This window comes from Marmota monax, unplaced genomic scaffold, assembly GCF_021218885.2.
Source record: "Marmota monax isolate L192 unplaced genomic scaffold, Marmota_monax_Labrador192_F-V1.1 WCK01_AAM20220418_F8-fsc00095, whole genome shotgun sequence".
In the NCBI taxonomy this organism is placed as follows: domain Eukaryota; kingdom Metazoa; phylum Chordata; class Mammalia; order Rodentia; family Sciuridae; genus Marmota; species Marmota monax.
Window position 1 is genome coordinate 286,554 of NW_026695244.1, and position 27,832 is coordinate 314,385.

General features: G+C 33.7%; 1 protein-coding gene across 16 annotated transcripts in view; it reads right to left on the reverse strand.

Annotated features, from left to right (window-relative positions):
• Hycc2 (hyccin PI4KA lipid kinase complex subunit 2) overlaps nt 1-27,832 on the reverse strand; it is a 78,556-nt gene continuing 50,724 nt past the window's right edge. For 15 of the 16 annotated variants that reach the window (XM_046462979.2, XM_058578249.1, XM_058578250.1 and 12 more), the window contains 6 exons: nt 23,019-23,114; nt 16,614-16,730; nt 15,844-15,931; nt 12,665-12,824; nt 11,755-11,922; nt 1-7,684 (listed from right to left, as the gene is read on the reverse strand). In XM_046462979.2, coding sequence (XP_046318935.1) covers nt 7,086-7,684; nt 11,755-11,922; nt 12,665-12,824; nt 15,844-15,931; nt 16,614-16,730; nt 23,019-23,114 — 1,228 coding nt within the window. In that variant the 3' untranslated portion in view covers nt 1-7,085. The remainder of the gene's footprint in view (nt 7,685-11,754; nt 11,923-12,664; nt 12,825-15,843; nt 15,932-16,613; nt 16,731-23,018; nt 23,115-27,832) is intronic. The other variant, XM_046462984.2, reaches the window with a different exon arrangement.

Below are 27,832 nucleotides of genomic sequence, written 5' to 3' on the forward strand. Positions count from 1 at the left end.
TTAAAAGCCAAATAAAGCTATATTTTTATCCTGTACAAAAGAAAATTTACATTCTTAATGTAAGTAGATACACCTAGGGGCAAATTACACATCTCTCAAGAAACACAATATTTAACATCTTAGATTATGTTTCTGCATTGCAGACTGATAGTGAATTTTATACATCTTTATTTACAATAACTTAAAATATTTTTCATCTCTGGCAGATATTTACAAGGTCAACAGTGACTACATTTCACATTTCAACAATCAACAGCATTAATCAGTTCAGTAAGACAGGATAATGGCTTGCATGCACCAGTAAATATGATCTTAAATGTGCAGTTTTTTTCCTTCAGTTCTGAAAGAAAAATGATTTTTTTTTACTAGTCCTGGATTGAAAGGTCATCACTTAACAGAAATTAATTTTTACATGCCTATCCTATTTAAACTTTCACCAGCACTCATTCTCTGAATACTTGGGAAATTTATTCCAAGCTATCGGTTGAGGCTGGGTAAAACAACAAAACAGGAGCTGATCTATAACATCCCATATACTTTTATGAAACAAACATTTTGTGGATATTTCCTTTTACTTGTCCATTGCTACAGAGATCATATTACATAAAACCACACTAGTAAAAAATCTTTCAGAAACTGCAGGTCAGAAAAGCCAAATTATCTTGAGAAAAACAGTGGGAAAATAATCTGCACCATAAAAACTGTTTCATTTAGCCAGTTAAAATGAATATAAAGCCAGTGTAATTATTAGTGTAATAATCAAAAAGATTCAATGTAAAGTAGTAGATGAACTTATTACAAATATTTTCAAACACCACATGAAACATAATCTGTCAATTCAGATTATGAGATTATTGAGTGATTTCAGATAAAACTTAAAAAAAAAAAAAAACACCAATCATTATAAGAAAGCCAATTTTTTCTTTCCAAGATAGCTGATCAATACATTCCTTACTTTGATATATGAAAAGATAATACATATAGAACCTGTTTGGAACATCAGTTAATTTACAATTATATTTCATGATTTCAAAAATCATTTAACTAAACCTTTAGTTTTTTTATCTATACATTTAAAAAATTAGTATTTTAGCTTTTCTTAAACCAATGTTTTTATACAAAGAAAAAAATTGATCATGTACGTAAATTTTGTAAACCATACCAGTTTAACCAATATCCTACTTATTAGAAATAACTACCACTGAACAAAGAGGTGCATTTCCACAATTTCCTCCACATTTTAAAAACTATAATACCACACAATATACCAATTTTAGTAATGTCCCCTTTTGTTCAATACTGATAAGCCAAATCCTTAGTTTTATTTAAGAAAATGTGAAAATGTGCCATAAGGAATAATATTTGTAGTTAGCCTTTAAATAGTACTTTGCCAGAATATTGAAATCTTACTGGTATAAGAAAACCTCAATTGGAAACTTATAACTATTGTATACTTGTTTTCCAGGTCAAATAATCTTTTAATATTTTCCCCAGGGTATGCAATCCTGTGTATAGGTCAGATGGGCTTTATTCCTTAAGAGGTGCTTTAAAAATTACATTTGGTCAATAACATTTTCTTTGGTAAATCCATAATGAAGATGTAAAAAATTTTCTCTGACATAATTAACACTGAGCTCTTCACACTCAAATACAACAAACCAGATTGATATCAGTTCACTAGCTGGGGATGGATGGATTGTCCAATTAAATTAATTTCTCTGAAAATAAAAGGATCTCTTTATTAAGCCTACCTGCAAATACAGAGTTTTTAAAAAGGACTCATTTATACTTAACCTGTACCTAATTCTACTTTTTGGTAAAATCTATATTAAATATAATAGCATAATAGCCGACATATAAGTATGCCTTAATTTGTAAACATCATGAACACATTTTCTCAAAATATAGAAGCAAAACAACCTACATATTTCTGTACTATGCTGCCAGTTATTTCATATCATTCCTAGCTTTCTGCTAATTTCTATTCTGAATTGTTTGCCCTTGTGTATGTTTCTCATGGGACTGATGCCTAAGATTACAAAAATACTGAAAAAATGACCAAAATTTTGTTGTATGGTCAGGGTTAGGAAAAAATGTGCTTATATGGGCAGGGAGGTTAGAAAGTGTCTCCTGTAATGAACAGTATTTTCCTATAAATGTTCAGTGCCAGTTTGATATACCCATTAGATACACACAATGCAAGTAATACTAAAATTTGTATTATGTTGTCAGTTCTGACCATATTAGCATGGAAAATTGTACCAATCTGGAGATTCATTATGATTTTATTAGCACTATGAGTTTTATACTGCATTCTATCTCCTTATAATCTGACAAATATTCTAATTTTAAAGAGTCTAAACTAACAGTATTTAGTTGGTTTTCAAACAACTTATTTCTAAAAAGCACTTTTAAAAAATTAAAGTAGTACAAATAAGTGTCTCAACCAACTTGGTGGTGAAACAATGACAGTAATCATTCAACTTGAAAGCTAAAAAGTCTCATGTTCAGACTGTTTAAGAAAAGTACCCTAAAATTCTTATAGATTTTCTGATCACTGGCATGACTTATTGAACTTTTTAAACTGAAAAACAGACAAGTAACTGAAATACTGATTTTTTTTCCAGAAAACCAAACTTACTTTGTAATATAATCCATGATCAGAAATGGAGAGATCCTCCTTGCCAGTGTTTTTACAATATGCTACCCATAAAGACAGATACTAATATTTTTATTTACAAATGAACATGCAGAAAACTAAATGACACAAATGACTGTAAATAACTAAAGTACACAAAAGTGGACCCATACAAACTTCACAAAGCGAGGTAGGAAAAAACACCCCACTTCATTAAAATATTCACAAAAATAGTGCAAACAAAACAATCTGAAATTATTCTCAGTATTCCAGTGTCTAGAAAATAATTAATTTAAAGCTACTAAGTGGAATTCGAGACTACAGGTTGGAAATATTGAGCTTATGTATCTGACTACTGCATTTAAGACATTTTATGTGATATATACACTTAATGAGATGTTCACTATTCCATCATGGAATCATAAGCTTCACACCATAACATTTTTTTCAGTCATATAAGGAAATATTGCTTTCATCTTCTATAAGCACATTAAGGTCCAATCTCTCTTTACATTAGAAATCAATGGAATCAGATTTATTTAAGCTTTTACAATACTCCATTATGAAATACAATGAACTGGCCACCTTATTTGCTGAAAGCTGGCTGATTCAAAAATTATTTTAAAATAGCTACAACACTGAACAAAACCATTTCACTGAGCTTACTTTGCATTTAAATAAATCCCCACAAATATAAACAACATGGCAGCATATCATCATTATGTGGCAGAAAATGAGTAAGGCGTAAATTAAAGAATGTACCTATCCTTATATTTGTAAAAGATACCTATTTTTTTAATACTTCCCCATCTACATTTATCACTCTACATTTTTTTCTGGATTTAATACTTTTCTTAATGTGTTGTATTTACCAGCTACTAGACCAGAAATGTAAAGAAGCTGCAGAGATGGAAAGTATTTACGTACCATATTTACCATAGTATGGATAAAGAGTGGCAGTGGGGTGTTAATATGCATTTCATGGGAGATGAGGGTTGATTCTGGCTCTGCTTCTTAGTTATACGACCTTGTAGTGTCACAACCTCTTTGAGTCTCGTTTCCTGAGGATGAATGTGTGTGGGGAGACTAATTATCTCTAGGGTCTCTTCTAGCACACAAATTCTGATTCTATAATAAATAGGCACAGAAGAGTGGATTTGGTAAGTAAGGGTGGTGATAGGGGATCAGGATATTAAATTACAACTATTTCCTCCTTAGCTTCTTAAAATATTTTCATATTTAAAAGTCTCTCCTAAGTTAAATTTAACTTTTTGTATACATTTAGTTTGCTTTCTAGTAATATGATCTTAAAATTAATGTCATACGAAAGAATTCCCAAACTCTTCTGGTATTTCTTTATATTCCTTAATTCAACCTGGCACAGATGGCACCAAATAGTTTTATTATAGAAAACAAGTATTTTCTAAGTGTCTTTTTCATAGATGGGTAAACTTTTTTAAGGAGGTATAAAAAATATAAAATAAAAGACTGTTAAAGGACAAAGAATGAATATTGCTGGCGTGTATTTGTATACCTGAAATAAAAGTATATTAAATACTAATAAATAATGCAAAAGGAATTTAAAAGCCTGAAATTTTGATAGTTAAACTTTTTTCATTGTAACTATATCTTATACAGGAAATCTCTTAAGACCCTGAATGGAAAGTTTAAACTAAATGAAATGTTTCTTCATTGGGGCCAAATATCACCTACAAGAAAACAATTGTTACAGGGTCCTGAAACATTAATGGGTATGTGTACATTCAAAATCTATATGTTGGGGCTAGGGATATAGCTCAGTTGATAGAGTGCTTGCCTTACACGCACAAGGCCCTGGGTTCAGCAACACACACACACACACACACACGTATACACGTACAGATAAATAAAATCCTCTAAGATGAATTTTTTTTTCTTGCGATAATGGGGATTGAACCCAGGGGCACTCTACCACTAAGTCCTTTTAATTTTCTGAGACAGGGTCTTGTTAATTTAAGCTTCTAATTCTGGCTTTCAACTTCCCATCCTCTTGCCTTAATCTCCCTAGTTCTGTGATTACAGGCTACTGCACATAGTAGCAAGATGAAAAAATTTCAAATTAATTTTGCAGATATAACAAATGATTTCTTAAAATATTTTCATATTTAAAAGTCTCTCCTAAGTTAAATTTAACTTTTCGCTACACATTTAGTTTGCTTTCTAGTAATATGATCTTAATGGAATTCTTAAAGAGAATTTTTATTATAGCTTTTACTGTAATTTCATTTATTTGGTATTTCTTTTGTGCTTGTAATTCAAATGCTTGATTTAGATGCCAATACGTGCATAACTTGTTGAATTAAAAACAGCCTATATAAACCAGGTATTTTTGCCATAAAATGAGGAAACTCTGGCCATAGCCAAGATCTCATTCCCTGGTGAGTACAATATTCCTTTCCTTACATACCTGAAACTTTTATAGTATGCTATAAAGTTGTATGCCTCATTTATTTTGGCTGTTCAAAATTTTCTTTTCACTTACCTGGCATCTCTTAAATATTTAAAATATATCTGTGATATATTTACATACCATACACATATACATAAACCATCAACTTTTGCCTGGACTTTGGCAATATTCTGGATACTAGTTCAGGTTCTAGTTTTTCATTTTCATAGAAAATTAAAATCCTTATGAACATGCTAACACCCTGTTTTTTTTAATGCTCTTACAACTGAAAACAACGGGGATTTTAGGTGTGAAAAAAAAGGCATTTTCTTAGTTATTATCACAAAATTATTTGTAATTTCAATTGGTAGAGATAAAATTTAAAACCATTAATAAGGAGAATACTTGCTTTCTATAAACTCATTTTTCTTTCACAATAATAAAGTAAATGCACAAAGCACTAATAACTGTATTTTGTGGAAGGATAATTTATAGCAGTTCAAGTCACAATACTGATTTTCAAAAACCAAGTATATTCCCTTCTTTTTCAAACATTAGAGCTCGAGACCCAGAAGAGGTTATAATAAATCTTATCAATCAAATCAGAATTTTAAAAAATGTTTTAAAATCAATAATGTACTTCTGTAGCCTTATAGCAGTTACCAAATGCTACTTACATACATTCAACATCTAGCTTACTGGCATGATTTCAAAGTTTTATAAAAATGAGAAACTTTGCAGATTAGAAGATACACAAACTGCATTATACTAAACACAAAGGCAGTGTAGTCCTTATAGGAGAAATCAAGTCAGTACCCCCTGGTAGAAATGTTCTATAAAAATGTGTCACATTGAAGCATCAGTGTTTTCAGCCAACTATCTGTCCCTGATGTATTTCCTTGGAGTATATGATCTATCAGGACTTTAGGTTTATTAATCCAAAATGTCTGACTGAATTTAGGTACATCTAGAAAGCAGCTGAAAGGGTTTCTCCAAGAGTCTAACATCACAGAAAGTGGATTGAGAAATCCCTCTCTTTACCTGAAGACGTACAGTTCTACTTCAGTCATCATCAGCTCACAAAGAAAAAGAAAACACCAATCAAAACCCCCCTCAGACACAATTCCAACAAGCTAAACAAAAACCACCCCTCCCCCAACAAAACCCCAGCACCAAAGTGTCAATCATTCCTGGAAAATAGAACATGCTCCTTGAATTCTCTGATTTGTTAGCTGTTCAAAATTTAAGGACAGAAATGATCTTAAGTCCTTGTGGGAAGAGGGAAGACATGTTAATAATGACTAGAGAGCCATTGAGAAAGTGCATTATCAATTACACAATCAACTTAGAGCCCCACCCTCCCAAAGGAGGTGGCTACAAATTGATTTAAATGCCTCAGTAACTGAACAACTAAGTCCTTGGGATAAAGAAAATGGGGGAAAAAAAGAGCTACCCTCATTTTAATGAAAAAGTGCAGCAGTCTACCACCTTTCCCCATGCTTCTCAAGAAAATGATTGCACAGACTCAGAGAAGTCCCAAGTCATAGCAGAACCTCTGAGGCACTCCTGGTTAAGAGAGAAAAAAATATGATCCAGTAATCTTCATAGTTCTATAGATTATGTGAACAAACCCGTTTTGTCTTGTTTTTGAACAAAAGCCAAAGAATCATAAGGATCATATACACCACTTCCTCTAGTGTATCCTCAGTCTCACAGTGTTGAAATGGGACCAATCAGCCTATGATGGATTGCACATCACCCAAGGAAAAAGGAAGGCATGGAAAAGGCAAACGTGTTATACTGCTTCACAAACACATTTACAAGGTACAGGTGAAGAGAAGATATAGGAAGGAGGGAAAAGAAAACCTTATTGCTGTTTTCATACAAAATACAGTATGAAGATACCTAAACTAAATCAAATCTGATTACAATGACCAATATTTTCACAATGTGGGATGAGTGTCTTCTTATACAATGAAATGTTCCGTTTAAAAGGTAAGCGAAGAGAGGATGTCAAAACTACACCTGGGATATTAGCTGCATATTGAAACTTGGGGATCGAGACTGCTTGGTTAAGGGGGCTCCTGGGCTGAGGAGCTCTTTACCTTCACCAGCTTGACCTAGCCGGTCTTCCTGTAGACTGATAGTTGAATATCGATTAGCATTATTAGCTGCTAGATTAGTAACTCCCTCAGTGCCAACCCCAATGCTGGTACTTGCTTGACTGCCATTTACATAGTCAAATGATTTACTTGAGGAAGCACTGGCTGTCCTGATTAGACTTAAACTATTGGTTTTTGGCACCACCTGGCCAGCAGGCAGGCTCAGGTGTTTCTTCATTGGTGTCAGTTCAATGGAATCTACACTAAGATCAGTTGGTTGTTGAATATACTGCTTGCGAACTACTGAATCTCGAGGGATCTCACTGGATTTGATGGCAGAAGCTGTTTCTTTATCTTTGGCTGAACGCCCAGTTGCTACTTTCCGTAAGCTTCCCCTCTGAGAAGAGGATGGTTTGGTCCCAATTGGCTGGCTGCTGAGGGAAGCCCCTGATGAAAATCCTTCATCTGCATCATTCAGGTTTACAGACTCCTCTCCTCCATTTACACCCTCAGCACCTAAAAAATAAATCAGAAAGACTTAGTAATAGCTAAATTAAGTTAAGTAGCAGTTGTGAATAACAACACTGACCTTTTTCTTGATTAACACTTGCTATGAGTTCATAATGATCTTACTATCAACACTTCTAAGTAATTTAGGAGAATAAATCTATACAGAATTCTAATATACTATTTATTGTGTTCATTTAGTTTTAATTACTTCAGTTTTTATAAAACTATTCACAAACTTACTTAATATACTATTAATATTTAGGCATATAAAACCAGGCACAATACATTAAATATATAAATACATTTATATTTATAACTCTTCATAATATACTGTTTTTCATTTGACATGAACATATTTACCTATTGTAAAACAATTGAAACCTTTTCCTCATATCTTCTTTAACCCACCATAAAATGTACAAAAGGGACTCTTCCGATTTCAGTTACCTAGAATTATACCAAAACCTGATTTATGCCTATAGGCCAAAACTATAATAAGATTTTATATTTATCAAGTTAACTGCTTCTCTATGGCTTAAAGGCTTTTAATATTGAATAGATTTTCTAACTCAAATCTAAGAAACTACATTGCTTCCAATAATTTCACAACCATATTTTGTCTTATGGACAGGACTACTCACTGGTTTCCATACTTTCCTGAACAATTAATATGAAGAAAACATTATCAGGGAACAGTGGTAAAAAACTAGCAGGGATACTTAAGAATGATTTTCATTTCCTACATTATATATTTTAATATTTTAGATTCTAGCATTGAGATGTACTACTTTTTTTAAAGTATTTTAATCTTTTATTTATAGTTGGACACAACATCTTTATTTCACTTATTTACTTTTATAATCACAAAATATTATAATGCCCCATTACATTTCACACATAAACTGTAGTTAACATAAAAATCTGTATCTTGAGTTTTTGTGGGAAGAGAAGTATATATAATACATTGATCATGCTATTCCAGAAAGCCCAATTCTCTATTGATTGTATTTACTTTCTAAGAGACTATATGACCATACTTTTTCTTCTTTCAAAAACTGATATTTTTCCCAGACTGCAAATAAGTTTAATCAAATCTACAAAATAGATACCAGCATTATAGTTAGAGTAAAATGTTAGGAAATAATCTACACAAATATTACTTTGAGATACAAGTTACCTAAGTGAAAGATATATAAAATATTAAAAACACAATCTTTTACTTAACATAGTACCTGGAAAAATAAAAATACATTCTTGGTTATATTTTCTCATGGATTTGTTATTTCTTTCCTTCTAAAGAATGAAATAAGCTATCCTTAAAGCAAAAGGCACCTTGTTATATATATATATACATATATATATCCAGCAATTTAATGTTTAATCATGCAAAGCTATGTGAAAATGCATTTACTAAGAAAAGTAGCAGCTGACACCATGTCTCTCAATCTCTTCAAGAGAACTGTATATAATGTCCCATGAAAATTGAAACTTTAATTTACATATCATTTTAGTAATTTACTTAAAATTAGTATAAAGAACTCTAAAATGCCCAAGAAGAAATAGTTACTAATTCAAAAGTAGTATTGGTAATATAAAACAAGGAATGAACAGAAATATATCATTGGATTTATCTATTAATTAGGAAGGAGACTGAGAGATTTAGTGCTAGCTTTGAATCTTGCTACATGCAGATCTTATGCCAAAGCAATATGGCCATAAAAGAGATGATGGTAACATGAAGGCCACCATGCAAGAGAACCTACTGGTATTTTATGTACTAGGAAATGGTTCATTATAATGGAACAATGACTATACTTTAATTATAGGAATCATCTTCAGTTTAATAGGTAGGTGATAGGTTAATATTCTCCCTGAATTTCAACATATAATATCACAGTTTTAACTATAAAACTATTTAAAACCATCATACTTTAAAACATTTTTAAAAGATCAATTGTCTACATTAATTCAAAAGCTCTGGCATACTACAGAATTACCAAAACTTCTCATAGGTTTTAGTAATTTCCTTCCTTCTGTTTAAAAAACCTTAAGAAAGAAAACAGGCAATTCTCAAAACATTTTTCTTTTAGTTTTCTCTCTAGGTAATTATAATACTACTCATGATCCAAAGAACAATCTGTAAAAAAAAAAAAAAAATTGCCTTTCCTATTCTATTAATATTGATTTAAAACTATAATTAAGCTAGACTAAAGGGTAAGATAATTGTTTAGAAATTTCAAACACACTCAAAACTTATTCCCTGCTGGATGTGGTGGCTCACAGCTGTAATCCCATCAACCCAGGAGGCCGAGGCAGGAGGATCTAGCCTCAGCAATTTAGCAAGAATCTAAGCAACATTATGACACCCTGTCTCAAAATAAATAAAAAAGGCTGGGGATGTAGCTCAGTGTAAAGTGCCCCTGGGTTCAATCCCCAGTAAAAAGAAACAAATTTATTCCCCTTTCCTTGTGGTTTTATATCACCAATCCCTCACTAAAGCTAACATTTTACCAGTAATTAAAAATATGAAAATAAGGCATTTAAATATTTAATAGGATTCAATAGAATATTAAAGAGAAATTAACTGTTTTGATTCCTTTTTCAAAATGTATGACTTCTGATGAATTTGAAGCAATATTTCAGACTAATCTAACACTTCTTATAATTTTATCAATACTAATTACCCATGCTACATTTAACACATACTTTCAATAGTCCTAACAATGGTAGAAGATACTTCTTAAGTAGCTCATTTAATCATCAAGAATATAAAGAAATAAGATATTGTTCAATTTAGGCCAACTCTGGGTTCCATACTCTCACTAAAATTGATTGCTAGGGAAAGTATAAAAAGGGAAGGCTGCATCTTCCATAGCCATATAAAGAAGAATCTGAAACAGTACCAACTTCTCTGGGTTCCTAGATCATGCACATGCAATACTGTAAAATGAAGGTTGACTGTCCTGGGCAAATGGGCAAGGGCACAGAGTATAGGTTTAAATTCTTACTGAGCATGCTCAAATTTCTAATGCACCAAAAAGAGAAAGACTTCCTAAAGGTGGAAGTTAATTGCTTTATGTATGTTTTGCTTTAAGCAAAAATATGTACCTCTTTTAAAACTACATGGTTTATTATGCAAATCAGTATAAAGGTTTCACAGTGGCAACACATTGGGTAATGAAAAAGCTATTTACCTACAGTTCCCTCTTTCACAAAGCTAACTCATGGCATTCCATGCAAGGCAGCAAGTAAATACTTTCCTGGAGGACAGAAATGTTCTTTTACAGAGAGTGATGGAAGATGGTAGGTAAAAAATTCTCAAGATACCTACATTGTAGAAACAAGAAACTACTAGGATATCTGATCTCTAAATAATACATTTCAATTCCATTTGGGAGCTACATAATAGAACCATGATTTACAATGAATTATAAAATGTAGTGTGCACCAGGACAGCACGTATATGGAGGAAAGTGTCAGTAATTCTCTAGACCTAGGCAACTTAACACAAGGACTATAAAAATTCAATCAATATAGCATACTCTGTCAAAAAGGTAAGAAATTCTTATTAGATGTTAATTTAACATCCTAGAATTACAGATAAATTATCAGCCCCATTTCAATTTCCCAAGTATACTCATGTTTTGAAACTCTTCACAGATCTTTAAAGAATAAGTTATTATATAAATACATTTATATTAACTATTAAGGCTCATGTCCATTGGGTGCATTTTTTCTTTCCTAATGTTAGAATAAACATGCTCAGTAATGAAAAAATTCCAAGCATTTGCAAATCTTTTGGATACAGGCCCCTGCCTTGTTAGTAGCCATGCCAAGCTGTTCTTTGATTACACAGGGATGCACACTCTAGGCCAGCACAAACAGTAACTAAAGATTGTACCTAACCTGGTGCTAGGCATATAGGGAAGAGAGGTGCTTTGCAAGGAGAAGCTAATACACCCTGGGGTAGTGGAAACACACACTAGAATGGAAAGATGTTCTGCTTGGGGATAGAGAGCCAGGATCCTTCTCCAGCAACTGCCTCACTGACTTCTGCCTCCTCATCTCTGTCCTACCCTCTGTTGTGGCTGCTGCCGAGTTGGGCTCCGGCGAGCCATGCTCAGGGGTCCTGCGCACCAGCACCTCCCCCTCTTGCACACGTTTGATCCCTAGGTCAGTGGAGCCGTGTTGGATCGGGGAGCCAGGAATACTCGAGTCAGCCTCGTTTGAGAAGTCAAAGCCATCTGGGATTCAACATATAAAATTTTAGTGCTTTTGTGCTGCTCTATTCTTTTCTGAGCATTCTGACCCAGGCAGATAAGAGAATGTTTATATGGATATGATATTAACACAAACACTATTTATATAATTACATGTGTGTGCATAGCTTGCACGCACATAAGGCAGCAGATGAACAATGTGAGGTTTGCAAATGAACAGGACAGAAAAATAGGGATTAAATGGCAATTAATATCTCTTAGGCAAGACAGCTTGACTATTCAAGAACTGTATGTCTTATGAAATACTGCTGGGTTCAGCACATATAAAAAAGGAAATGCAAAGATATAAATCCAAAACCACAGTCAATTATTTTATGGATAGCTTGTATTACACTGTTAGTTTGGTTTGTCATAGTTATCTCCCACAGTGCTCATACATGCACCTTTTATTTTTTTCCTCAGTAAGTTAGCAGGCTTAAACTGTTTTCCTGTTGTTACTACTAGTTCAAAAACAGACAAAAATTCACCTGATCTTATTTTTGTTTTAATATTTATACAGCAGTATAACATCTTTCTACCTTATGTACACATATATTTATAATATAACAGTAAGCATTTAATCACATTTCTAAGAGCTATCTTAAAAACTAAAAAACTTTTATTTTAATTATATAAAGTGCTATAATACCATGAGTTAATATAGTCTATACAAACAGTGAAAAATTTACTTGACTCCATGAGCATACTATGGGGATTTTGTACTTACCTTCTCTTCTCCATCTATGCCGACGGATTGAAGCTGTTGTAATTGCAGTCCGAGAAATCCTCGGCACTGTTGGGGTGACTTCCACTTTAAGCACTTTCTGGCCCTCTTGTGAAGAATCAGGAGCATCAAATGGTAATGAGTTTTTCATGGCATTGGCAACCTAAAATGATAACATAAGGTATACAAATTTACAACCAACAGGCAGCTTTTGCTTATTCTGTACTTCATGCTTCTGTAACTTTTGGAATATGTATTTAAAACCTATCCTAATATAACAAAAGTACAAATGTGTCAGAAATATTTGTATCTCCAACATTCTGTATTACTTAAAACAGGTTTTTCAAAGGAGAATTTATTTTTAAAAATGTGAGTCACTGGGTTGGGGGTGTAGCTCAGGGATAGAGAACTTGCCTAGCATGTACTAGGTCCTAGATTTGATCCCAGTACCACAAAAATAAGAAAAAATAGAAAAAGTGAGTCATACCCCACTGATTCTTGGAGTTGTTGACTTTCAAGGAGAAAAAATATTTACCATTTTGCACCCTGATGTAAGAAAAATTAGAATAAGCTTCTAGTCTTCACATGATAAATAACAGGCAAAAATTAAGTGGTTTTGTTTCTTCTTCATTTGTTAATTAGGCTTTTCTCCACTTCTCTATTTCCATAAAGAGAAGTCTTCCTTAAATACTTCTGGCATTGTGCCACACTACTTTCTGCTAGCTTGGAGAAGTGAGAAACCTGGTTGGTGAGTAATTGAGAGTTGACTAGTTAATGTTTCTTAAATGGGTTACTAACCTAGCAAAGATCTTGACCTAAAGGATTATCTTTCTCCCTCCCTCTCTATTTGGCCAAACACATATGGAATGTATCAACCTGGATAGATGTGCCTGACCTGCCCACTCAGGCCTTCTCTCCAGTGGACTACTAGATAGATGAGTAAGGAGTTAAGTATCTGAATTTAGTCTTTATCAGTAATATAGATGATGCTTGTTTCTCCATATGCCAACTATTTGTTCATGTAACTTGCAACTTGAATAAGGAAAGGGTTATCATTTATTGGGTCCTTCAGAGATGCCAACAAAGAATAATTGATTAACCTGTACTGCTTTGGAAATGTCACTTTATTAAATTTTTTTAAATTTGCAAGGTGGTTACAAGGATAAACCATGAATTTAAAGAGCCTTAAAAATTCAAGTTATGATGATGATGATGAAAATTTTTTGTCCTATTACCTGTTTTAATGTAACCCTTAGTGTAAAATAGGGGATACTAAAATGAGAAAAATAGGAATTTAATATCAAAGAACTATTGCAAATGGTACCTTAATAAATTTATATTCAGCTTAAAATATTTAAAACAAAGACATAGCCAGGCATGGTGACATGTCTCTAATTCTAGTGATTCAGGAGAATGAGGAAGGAGGGTGACGAGTTCAAGGTTAGCTTCATCAACTTAGTGAGACCCTGTCTTAAAATAAAAATAAAGAAGAGCTGGAGGTGTAGCTCAGTGGTAGAGTGCCTACCCCCATCCCCCCAAAAAAGAGAAACTTTTTTCAAAAAAGTACTGCAGCTGGGCGCAGTGGCACACGCCTATAATTCCAGCAGCTCAGGAGGCTGAGAGAGGAGAACTGCAAGTTCAAAGCCAGCCTCAGCAAAAGTGAGGCGCTAGGCAAGTCAATGAGACCCTATCTCTAAACAAAATACAAAATAGGGCTGGGGATGTGGCTCAGTGGTCAAGTGCTCCTAGGTTCAATCCCAGGTACTCCCCCACCCTCCACCTCCCAAAAAGTACTGCAAACTGGAAAGAAATTAAAATGATCCATAGTCAGATCATCTAGTCAACTATTATTATTTTGATTCCTATGTCTAGATTTTTAAAAAGCTGTATACTAATTTTCCACTTAACACAAACTAGCATTTTTCTTTTCTCTTTCTCTCTTCATTCCCTTCCTTTCAAATGGAACCCAGGGTCTCATGCATGCCAGGCCAAGTTTCTACTACTGAGCTACATCCCTAGCCCCAGGATTTTTGTTTCATATAAGTTGTCAAGCTATAATTTTATCAAGTAAATATCATAATAAATCATTTGTTGCTTGGAACTTTTTTTTCTTTTGGTACTGATTGCAACTTTTTTTTTTTCTTTTGGGATTTACCACTGAGCCACATCCCCATCCCATTTTATTTTACTTTTTTAAAAAATTTTGAGACAGGGTCTCATTAAATTGCTTGGGACTCACTAAGTTACTGAGGCTGGCCTTGGACTTTGCAATCCTCCTGCCTCAGCCTCCAGAGCCACTAGGATTACAGGGGCATGCCAGTGAGCCTGGCTTGCTGTGGAACATTTAGACTAGTTTTATTGCTTTGCCATTTAACATAACATTGTAATGCTGTGCTTATAATACACGTTTTTGGTATTTAGTTTCCTGGGATACACTACCACACATGGAACACAGAATGAAAGAACACCATACACACATTTACCAGACTGCTTCCACAATGAGATGATCAAAGTTGTGTCATACTACCACCACAGCACAAAGAATGTCTTCCTCAGTGGATATTTACATTTGTCTTTATATTTATCATTTACATTTTTGACATTTATTTTGTAAAGCATAAAACTTTCATATGCAGGATAAAATAACTGGCTTTTTCTTGTCATGCCTAATGAGAATATTTTTTTTCTTTGTTCACTGCATATTCTCTTTGCATTTAAAACACTAATTGTTTAGAATTTAGGTATTTGTGAGGGGGCATCAAACTCATTTTAGCAATTCATCATCTCACTTCTATCACACCCTTTATTCTAGAGATTTCAATAACTTATATTTAACATTTCTTCTCTCTTAAAGGTATTTCAAGACATTTAATTCTTTAATTTACTGAATTTTACTTTTATTCTAGCTTTCTAATTTTTTAAACTTAGTAGTACCTTCTTTACATACAGACATGTTATATAAAGAGTAAGTCAGTCAGATACCTGTAATTCCAGCCACTTGGGAAAGTGAGGCAGGAGGATAACAAGTTCAATGCCAACCTGGACAACTTAGTGAAAGGATGTCTTAAAAGGGGGAAAAAAAAATGTAGTAGGATGCTGGGGATGTAGCTCAGTAGTAGAGTGCCCCTGGGTTTAATTTCTAGGGCTAAGGGGGGGGGGGGGGGGCAGTAAATATAACTTACCAATAGTGGTTGAGAAAAAAGTTCTAGTTGAGCTCTATAAATGATGTCATCGAGAACTTCCTGGCCAAGGTCCCACTGTCCATTATACCTGTAGATAAGCATATCATATACTATCTTTAGCAAATATCTCTAATCCTCACATAATTTTTAAAAAAATTTTAAGTCCTACTATTTGGGTTGTAAATAAGATTTTCACATCAAAATTTTCCTTCCTGGTAATGGGGATCAAACCCAGGGGCACGATACCAAGGAGCTATACAGCCAATCTTTTTAATTAATTTACCTGGGATAGGGTCTCACCAAATTGCCCAGGCTGGCTTCAAATTTACATATCTTCCAGAGCTGCTGGGACTATAGGCATGTGTCATCACGCCTGGCTTCACATCGATTGTTATATTATTTCATTTCTACAATCTTTTAATTTTGGTTATAATAACAAAGGAAATTTCAAATACTATGTTTAAAGTAGTTTATAGATGCTTCTTCAAATAAATTGATTTTTATCACATGTGGCTAATATTCAATCATATACTTAATGCATTCGTGAAAACTTGAGTTATGAACTTTTTAGAAATAATTTTCCATACAGAAAACCTGAAAATTTTTAGGATGACTCTAATTTTAACAACTAATTATATTATATATGTGCTACTTTAAAAATAAAGGAAACTACATTAGAAAAACAAGATAGTGTGCTCATCCTGGGACAAAAGACCCTTTGTTACATCTAATAAGGAAGAATTCATAAATTTCATCTACCACCTACTTACATGGCATAATAAACCCCTGTGAGAAGTTGCACCATAAATTCAGGATCCAATACTATTCGACCACAGAGTTCTTTCCAGTGTTTTTCATGTTGTCGTGGAAACCCACTCACACAAACCCTAGAAAAATAAGGTATGTGTGATTTCCTGATTCACTAAATATAGTAATTGTGCTTTTATAAATTCATTTGTTCAATTATTCATTCCTTAAATATTAATTGATGCCTGCTATATGCCAGTCACTGTTCTTGGCCTAGGATACGGTCATGAACAGGTAAAAGATTAAAAAATAGGGCTGGGGATGTGGCTCAAGTGGTAGCGTGCTTGCCTAGCATGCGTGAGGCACTGGGTTCAATTCTCGGCACCACATAAAAATAAAATAAAGGTACTGTGTCCACCTAAAACTAAAAAAAAAAAAAAAAAAAAAAATTAAAAAATAAAACCTGTATCTTCACAAAGCATACATTCTAGCGGACTATATCCATTAAAGCTAACTTTTATCAAATAACTAAAAACCTCTTTCACAAATATTCATTTTGCTCCACTCACTCACACACACACAAATGACTGGCTTTTATTCATCCAAACAAGGCAAATTACTCTGAAGCACAGAAATCTCAAAACAGACATTTCAAAAATACTGTTGGCTGCGAGGTCATTTTAATTTTATTTGAAGATTTTTTTTGTTTGATTTAAAATATGCACATGAACTATCTATTCATTTCCTTCACTGTGCAACCTGGCACCAGGATCAGTGGCTCTGATAACCAGCTGGGCTGCTATTTCCAGAAGCAAACACTGGAAAAAAATCTCAGACAACAAGATCTGTTACACATATGCAGTACTTGAAGCACCTTGATGTTGTGGAGCAGGGGCTTTCAGAAGCTACTGGACAGCATATCCTTTGTTTCTTTGTCGCTCACAGAACCAAGACCTGTCCCTTGAATCTTCTCTACACCCTGCTGTAACACCTCTGGGTTTCTGTCAGTTATACTTAATTTTGATGTATCAGTCTGACCCATACCAGATAAACTTCTTGGTCTTCTTTTTGAGGAACTTGAGCTTTACAAGAGATCTGAAGGAAGCCATGATGCCAAACAAACAAACAAAAAAAACCTGCCACCTTTTTGGGCAGGGTTAAAGAAGAGAGAGCTGTGCCATAAACAACTCTCTACCTTTCTATATGATAGAGATGTTTCCTTAATAATAAACAGAAGATAAAATGTTCCATAAAATTTATGGTTTTTGTGTAAAAAGATTATTAAATCCTTAAGTGCAATAGGTTCATAATTCTCTCTCTCTCTAGTAAGAGAAGAGTCTGATTAACTTGCCCATGCTGGCCTCAAACTTATAAGTCTCCTGCTTCAGTCTCCTAAGTAACTGGGATCATAGGTGTGCACCACCATACCCAGCTCAGATTATGTAAACCAGTTAAAATATTAAGATAATTGCTATATGTATATACACACATATGCACAAATATGTACACACATACATATCTATAGCAATTAAGTGATGAATAAAAGACTTTAAGTTGAAAACAGGGCTGGAGATGTGGCTCAAGCGGTAACGCGCTCGCCTGACATGTGCGGGGCGCTGGGTTCGATCCTCAGCACCACATAAAATAAAATAAAGATGTTGTGTCCACCGAAAACTGAAAAATAAATATTAAAAAAAAAGTTGAAAACAGCATTATATTAAGAGAAACTTTGTTTAAAGAAAGTGGAGTAGAAATTCAATTTCCAGGAAATTGTGTAATGTTAGACTATTAGAGAACAATCTTGCTTGTTTATTTATCAATGGATGATGGTGAATATTATATCTCCATGGCATTTAAGCTACACATATTTGAAATAACCTAACTTTTTAATTATATCAATATTTATATTGTAGAAATCATATATCATTTGCAAATGTTTAAGATAGGACAAAACAGTTTACACATCAACTTAAAAATGTACAAAAGATAAAATTTTTCAAAATTCTTAAGGGGACAAAAAACAAGTTTCAGGACCATTAAACTCTGCCAGCACTTTTGTTATTAAGAAACTCTAGCCATATGTGGTGACACAAGCCCGTAATTTCAACAACTCAGGAGGCTGAAGCAGGAGGGTTGCAAGTCCAATGCCAGACAAAGAAACTCAGGGAGACCTTGTATCAAAATTAAAAAAAAAAAAAAAAAAAAAAGGCAACACAAAGGGTTCAGGATGTAGTGCTTAGGTAGAGTGTTTCTGGATTCAAGCCCTAATACCACAAAAATAAACAAAACTCTACTAAAGGCCATAAAAATGCTGCCAAATATGACAACAAATGCATTTCTTTTAATGAACCTGAAATAGTCTTTTATAATGTTATCTTAAGATAGGCAGTAAGTGCTTAAACAATGTATGCTCTTGAAAACAGAATCTAATTTAGAAACACTCTGTTGCCCACTGATGTTATTATAGATGAAATGATGTACTTATTTTAAGATAATCTGTAAAATTTCAGTTATAACTAATTTAGATTGACCCACTTACCAACATTAATGTTATAAACAGGATCACATTCTCTTCCAAGTAACACAACAGTATATGAACTTCAGCTAAGCATTTGTGGTAGGAGACAATCTTTTGGAAGGCCTCGATCCCTGTGATTCCCTCCTTTCTGGTATTTACCCTCCTCCCTTAAGTAAAGGTATGATCTATGAGGTAATGGGATTCCCCAGGTATGTGCTTATGACTATGTGACTATGTTACTTAAGGTAAAGGGTCTTGCTGGGATCCTTCTCACTCCTTCTCTAAGCTTTGAAGCTGTCATGTTGTAGTCTGCCTATGTTGGGAGGTCCATGGGATGGAACTGAGGATCAAGTCTGGCAGACAACCAATAAGAAACTGATGGTCAGCTGGGCTACCCAATACACAACAGAAAAAACTATAGGCAATCTCAGGAAGATTTGTTGCACATCAGCAGATCATTCAGGTCCTGAATGCTATGGACTAGGACCCTCAGCCCTACAATCACAAGAACAGAATTCTGCCAACAAGGGTTGAATCTGAGGTAAGACTGCAACTCCAGACAACATTTTAACCATACGATCCCAACTAGAGGACCAGCTAACTCATGCCCAGATAAGTGTGTGATGTTTCAAGCTACGAAGTTTGTGGTGATTGTTATGCACAACAGAAGACATAGTATTATACTTTTTTGGGGGGCAGAAGGAGCAGTTGAGTTTCCTCAAGTAGAAATTAGTTGGATAGGACAGACTAGAATTGAAATTCTGTAACTCTAAATTAATTTATATTACTTGAACTTTTTTCTATTCTACCAGACCTTTAAAGATGAACTATACACCAATGTTCCTCAAATTATTCCATGAAATAGAAAGGGAAGAAACACTTCCAAATTCATTCTATGAGGCCATATCATACTCATACCAAAACCAAGTAATGTCACAACAAGGAAAGAAAAGTACAGACCAATATCCCTGATGAATTTAGATGCAAAAATACTTATAAAATATTAACAAATCATATCCAACAATATATTAAAAAAGATTGCACACCATGACCAAGTTGGTTTTATTCCAGAGATGTTTTTATTCAAGGATGGTTTAATATACACAAACCAAAAAATAATTCATGGATAGAATTCAGGACAAAAATCATTTAGTAATTTCAACAGATGCAGAGAAAGCCTTCAACAAAATTCAGCACCCATTCATGATAAAAACACTGAAGAAACCAGGGACAGAAGGGACATCATAAAGGCTATATAATAAAAAAAAAAAAAAAAAAATCAACCTCATAGTAAATGGGGACAAACTGAAAGCATTTCCTTTAAAATTTGGAACAAGAGAAGGATTTCCACTCTTACCACTCCTATTTTATATAGTGTTAGAAATTCTAGTTGGAGCAATTAGGTGAGAAGGAAACAAAAGGGATAAAAATAGAAAAGGAAGAAATCAAGTTATCACTATTTGTAGATGATAAGATCAAAAAAGCTCCACCAAAAAACTGCTAGATCTAATCAACAAATTCAGCAGAGTCACAGGTTACAAAAATCAATAGTTTTCCTATATACCAATAATGAATCTGTTGAGAAAGAAATCAGGAAAACAATCCCATTCACAACAGCCTCAAAAAGGTAAAATAAAATACCAAGGAAGTCAAAAGACCTGTACAACAATGAAAACTATAGATCACCGAAGAAAGAAATTAAAGATGATACAAGATGGAAAGACATCCCATGATCAGGGATAGGCAGAAAATTTTGTTAAGATGACCATATTATCAAAAGCAATATACACATTCAGTGCAATCCCCTTCAAAGTACCAATGACATCCTTCACAGGACTAGGAAAAGCAGTCCTAAAATTCATCTGGAAAAAAAAAAAAGACCCAGAATAGTCAAAGCAATTCTAAGCCAAAAAAATAATGCTGAAGCTACCACAATACCCGACTTTAAATTATATTACAGAGCTATACTAATAAAAAGTGCATGATACTGGCATAAAAACAGACACCTACACCGATGGTACAAAACAGACAAACCCACACAGATACTGTCATCTGATCCTTGACAAAGGTGCCAATTACATCCACTCAGAGAAAAGACAGCCCTTTTAACAGTGCTGGGACAACTGGTTATCCATACATAGAAGAATGAAAGTAGACACTTATCTCTCACCCTGCACAAAAATCAACCCCAAATGGAACAAAGACCTTGGAATTAGACCAGAAACTATGCAACTGCTAGAAGAAAACACAGGGTCAATGCTCCAGCTTTTAGGCACAGGCAATAACTTTCTCAATAGGAACACTAAAGCTAAGGAAACAACGCCAAGAGTTAATAAATGGGGCAGCATCAAATTTAAAAGCTTTTGTACAGCAAAGGAAACAAATAGGAATGTGAAGAGAAAACCCACAGATTAGGAGAAAATGTTTGCTAACTACTCTTCTGACAGAGGACTAATATCTAGAATATATAAAGAACTCAAAATTTAACACCAAAAAAACCCCACCTCCAATTAATAAATGGGCAAATTAATTAAAAAGACACTTCTCAAAAGAAGAAACACAAGTGGCCAACAAATACAAGAAAAATATGTTCAACATCATTAGCAATTCGGGAAATGCAAATCAACACTGAGATTTCATCTCATGCAAGTCATATGGCAGTCATCATGAATACGAAGCAGAATAAATGCTGGAGAGGATATGGAGAAAAAGGAATATTTTTATACTGTTGGATGGGACTGTAGATTAGTTCAATACACTACGGAAATTAGTAATGAAGCCTCCTTAAAAGACTAGGCATATGACCCTGCTATACCATTTCTTGGTATTTATATTGAGGAATTATTAAAGTCATTATACTATAGTGATACATGCATATCCATGTTTATGGCATCATAGTTCACAATAGTCAAATTATGGAACCAGCCCAGGTATCCATTAATGGATGAACGGATAAAGAAAATGTGATATATATATATATATATATATATATATATATATATACACACAATGGAATTTTATTCAGCCATAAACAAAAATGAAATGATGACAGTTGCAGGAACGTGAATGGAACTTGAGAACATGTTAAGCAAAATAAGTCAAACTCAAAAATAAGGGTCTTATGTTTTCTTTCTTATGTGCAAGCTAGAGAGGAAAAAGGAAAAGAAAGGTGCGGGGGAGGGGATCTCATGAAAATCAAAGATTCTCAGTAGAATAAAGGAAGGGGACTAAGGGGAAGGAGGAGGGGAGGCAATTGGTAAAACGAGGGCAATGTTATTGTTCAAATTACATTGCTATATATTGTGCATGTACCAATATGTAACAATACAAATCACATCATTTTATACAACTACAATGCACCAATAAAAAATATGGGGGAAGAAAGAAATGAATATAAAAACAGAATACAAAATATTTGTTTCTATAGAGCAAATTTAAATTTCAGTCATGTCTATGAAATTAGAAATTCTAATATAATAAAGGTTATTGTGAGACACAGAACATCACCCCCTAATTCCCCACAACACGTACACACAGATAACTGTTGCAATTATTAATCTTCAATACAGAGACTGTTATTTGTGAAACATATAAAGGAAAAAGTTTACATTCCTTATTTCTCACCATGATTTCTAAAAAGTGGCATCCAGGGAGTGATTAGGCATATCACTCAACAATGCTAACTTGGCCTAACTCCTTGTTCACCTAGGAAATATTCTTTTAATGCTGAAATAATTTCCCAGAAATCATAGGGATGAAGAGGACTCCTACAGAAATATAAGCTCTGTGAAATTGTTTTATTACTGTATCATGATACGTTAGAACAGTGTCTGGCATAGGGAATATACTCAATAAATATTTGTCAAATAAATGAATGAATATGAAAGTTAATTAAAATCACACTTCTCACCTGGAGCCCATACGACAAAGAGATTGGTAAGATGAGGCAGGCATATACACAATAGCAGAATTATAACATAGCATGAGAAAACTCAGGACTTCAAACCTGGAAGAAATAAACAATGGAAAAAAAATACTGCATACAATTATTTCCACTAGAGACTACAGTAAATGTTTTATTCACCGAATGGCTTTAATACCTTAATATTGACTTTCGTGATTTCTCAGATTACTATGGCATCCTCTGTTTCAGTTTGCATTCTCATTATTACAAGCCATATCCCTGGATGCCATCAATATTTTCTTCTTTAAAAAACAAATCATCATCCTCAAATCAATGACTCCCCTATCCCCTATCATTAGAAGTCTACCATGTTACTATTCACTACATGATGAAATCCAAACTTACTAGAAGGTCCTTTAAAATCATGGAATCTTTATTACAAGGTCCTTTAAAATCCACCTTGAACTTACCTCTCCAGCTTTATTCCTCCCCTTCACTGCCCACTACATATACATTACATGCTACATTAATCCTCTCACCGTTCCATGATTATGTTATAAGCTTTTGTAACTCCTAATTTAATGCATGCTGCTCCTTTTTACTACAATACTTTCTTATTTGGAAAATTCCCGCTAAGGTTTCAAGTTTTGGATCAAGTGGTGTTAGGGACTGAACCCAGAAACTCATGCATGCTAGTTAACTGCTCTACCTTTGAGCTCCCCCAGCTCCCAGCTCAGATTTTTACCTTAGACATAAAGCTATTCTTAATTATCCTAGCTGAAGAAAACTGCAGGTCTAAAACAGCATTTATTCTACAGAATTATAACTTTCTCCCTCTTTCTTGGTTTTACTCATTTAGTTACAGGCAACTTTAGGACAAAGAACCTGACTTTTTCATCCGTATTGTTAATGTCTAGCACAGTGTCTAATATATTATAATTGCTTAATACATAGTTATTGAATGAATAAATAAATGCTTTTCTAATATTTATAGTCTCTAAAAAAAAAAGTGGCTCTTAAACCTGGATCCATACTAGTTATACAAGACTTTTTAAAAACATATGTTCCTATGTCTCCATCTAGAGTGACCCAATTAAGAACCTCTGAGGACAAGACCCAGAGGAGTTGTACTTTTAAAAGCCTTTCCACAGATGGATGGTAAATGGTATGTGGAAACTCTTTACATTATTTTTGCCACATTTTTTGTTAAGTCTGAAATTATTTTGAAATAAAAAGGTGAAAGGTGAAAGCCTGATTTGAAAGCAGTCATACCTTCAAATCCAGTCTCCTTATCCATACATCTAGGTAATACTGAAGATTTATTTTCTGAAAGGATAAAAGAGAATTCTTGCCTAGGAGCCAACAGGCACAACTGTGATTTGATGTGTGTGTAGGGGTGAGGGGGTAATACTAAACAAAGATTGAAGTCAAATATGACTTGCTGAATATTGAGACCTCAAGCTCTCCTTCGCCACTCAGTCATCAGAATGCTACCAGCCAGCCCACTACTTAGGGAACTAGATGAATTTGATGACTCTTAAGGGAAAGACTTCCAAGATTCGGACTCATGAAATTTCCCAAGTGAGTGGCACAGTGAGATCACCCAACAGGGAAGCTCACAATTAGCCCACTAATGTGGTCAGAGCTTCTTATTTTTATTCCCCTACTTTTAAATAAGGGGGGGAAAAAAGACTACTAAACAAATGAGGAACTCTATTAATATGAAAGAGACTAAAATTTAAAAAAGGAAAAAGGCAATTTGATGAAACTAGCATATAAAGAAAAAATAACTTTTCGTAACTAATTACTATACTATTAATATTCTCAAAAATAAGAAGATATAATTTCAAAAATACATCTATTCAAAAAGTATTCAGAGATCTGTAAAAGCTTTTTAGATTAAAAAAAAAAAAAACTGCAAGAATTAAAAACTCAAGAAAGCCAGGCGCAAAGTTGCACACCTTTAATCCTAGTGTCTCAGGAGGCAGAGGCAGGAGAATTCCAAGTTCAAGGTCAGATTGGGCAACTTGGCAAAACCCTGTCTCAAAATAAGAAATAAAAAAAGGGCTGGGGTGTCCAAAGTTCAGTGTAAAGCCATCCCTGGGCTCAATCCCCAGTACCACCAAAACGTCAAGAATGATTGGTGAATGCAGTTGAGGAACAGTCTCAGAAAGTAAAGCCATGGCAAATGAAAAAGGAAAGGATCTAGGAGATCCAATATCCAAATTAAAAGAGCTCCAGATGAAAGATTATATAAAGAGGAAAGTCCGAACTAATTAACAATAACAATTCGAGAAAACTTCCAGTCTGAAGGGCATCAGTTTCCAAATCTAAAAGGTCCACTTAGTGTTCAGAATGGATGGAATAGGCCCACACCAAGCAATTTTGCAGTGACATTCAGAATTTGTGGTATGTAAATTATATTTATATTTAAAAATAAAGTTAAAGCCAATAATTAACTGAAAATGCGCAACAAGTAAAACAGTGTTATTATTTCAACATTCAAAATATTGCAAATCAGTAAGGAAAAAAATATACAGTACAATATGAAAAAAGGATACAGGATATAGGTCAAGAAAAAAAATGAACTAATACATAAATGTATTTAAGCCCCAGCTAAAATGAATGAATACAAAATGACATCAAGTTTTAGCTATCAAATTGGTCAAAAAGAGGAAATAGGCACTCTGAAGTCATTGGTGGAACATTCAATTGGTACAGTTGTTTTGTGGAGGGTAATTTGGTAATATCTACCAAATGAATAAGTATACATTCCTTAGCATTAACAACTCACCGCCAGGAATTTATCATACAGATAATTATTGTAGATAATTTTTGTGCTCTCATGAAAAACATACAGAGAAATATGTGTTTCTTGCAGTATTCTTTATAGCAGCAAAAAACTGATAACAATCTAAATTTATTCAATATGAGACTGCCAAAAAACTGATGGTACAGCTGGACCTGATGGCATGTGTCTTTAGTCCTGTTATTGAGGAGGATGAGGTTGGAGAATTTCTTGAGCCCAGGAATACAGGGCTCAAAAAAAAAGCAAAACTGAGGTAAAATCTCCTCAGTACATATATAAAACAAAATAACAAGTACTCATTAAAGAAGAATGAGGCTGCCTAACATATGTAAGGCCCTGCATTCAATCCTTGACAGTGCAAAAATAAGAAAGAAAGAAAAAAGAATGAAGAGATCTATATGCACTGCTAGAGGAAGAAGTTAAAGATCTATTCTTTGGTGTATAAAGCAAATTGTTAAATAATATACACAACTAAATCCCATGTATATGGGCCTGCGTGTGTTTAAGGTTTAATATATGCTATGTACATATAAATCATTTTAAAAGGACACATAAAAAACTGCTAACAGTTTAATTACTGGAAGTAGAAATGGGTGATTGGAAGGATGAAGTTACACTTATGTTACTCTTTGCATTCTCATCTATTTTCATTTTATTCCAAGTTCTATTTTAAATTTACCACAAGTATGTAATTTTATTCTTTAAATAATTTAAATTATAAAACAAAAAGGAATCAGGAAACTAGGTGATTTTATATGAGGAAGTCTTCAGACTATTTATGAGCCAATGTTCTTAATATATTAAGTTTATATTGTGGAAGGATTTGAGTAAATCAACATTACTACATAGAAACAAAAAACCCTGTTATTTAAAGTTGGGATAAAGTCTTCTCCAAGAGTTATAAATATAAAGCACCTTGCTTATAAAAACAATCATGAAAGTTATATTCCAAACAACATGTCAGGACATATGGAAAATCATACCATTTTCTACCATATGTGTAAAATCTATAAGATGGTAAGAAGAAATAGAATTCTGGCCAAGCACTTCATCAGAGGTCAATGACTACAGAAATGTGTCTGTGTCTGGAGAATGCTTTCTCCTGCCTAGGAGTTATTCATCAGGGGGAATCAGTTCAAGAACCCTTGTAATATCAAAATCCACAGATGCTTAAATCCTTATATAGAACAATACAGTATTTGCACATAACTTATGTGTACCTACCTACACACATTTAAATCATCTCTAGATTACCCATAATGCCTAATAAATGCAAACATTATATAAATGATTGTTATAATGTATTGTTTAGGGAAGAGTGACAAGAAAAAAGTCCATATGTGTTCAGTACAAATGCAATTTTTTTCAAATACTTTCCATCTATGGTTGGTTGAATACATGGATATAGAATACATAGATATAGAAAGCCAACCACGTTAAAAAGAGGAGGGGATTTACATACCTCCTCTTTTTAATGGAGGTATGTAAATCCCCTCCTCTGACAGGTTATATCTACTGCTATCTTATGATATGGTACAACACTGACATTACTGGTAAAGTTATAATATTGATCTTTTTAAAAATTTTTTTTTAGTTGTAGATGTGGTGCTGGGGATCGAACCCAGGGACTCAGACATGAGAGGCAAGCACTCTACCGCTGAGCTACAACCCTAGCACATAATTTTGATCTTAATGAGTAAATGTACTCCTAAATTGAGGTAAAATCTCCTCAGTATGAATACTAATGAAAACTGCTAGGTTTAATTAATCATCAGCTAATTTCTATGAAAAACATTTCTGCCTAAGTATATCACAAAGTAGACCAAATTGCTACAAAATGCTTACAGTGGCTTTAAAAGGCAAGTTAGTTATTTCTTTAAATTCCTAACTTATATTACCTTCTCCAAATGTTAGTTAGACATATTCATGATGATAGTATGCTGTGTGTTATACAAATGCTATACTAAATGTGTTTATCCAGGTAAACGCGTTTATTTTTGCTTAAAAGAGC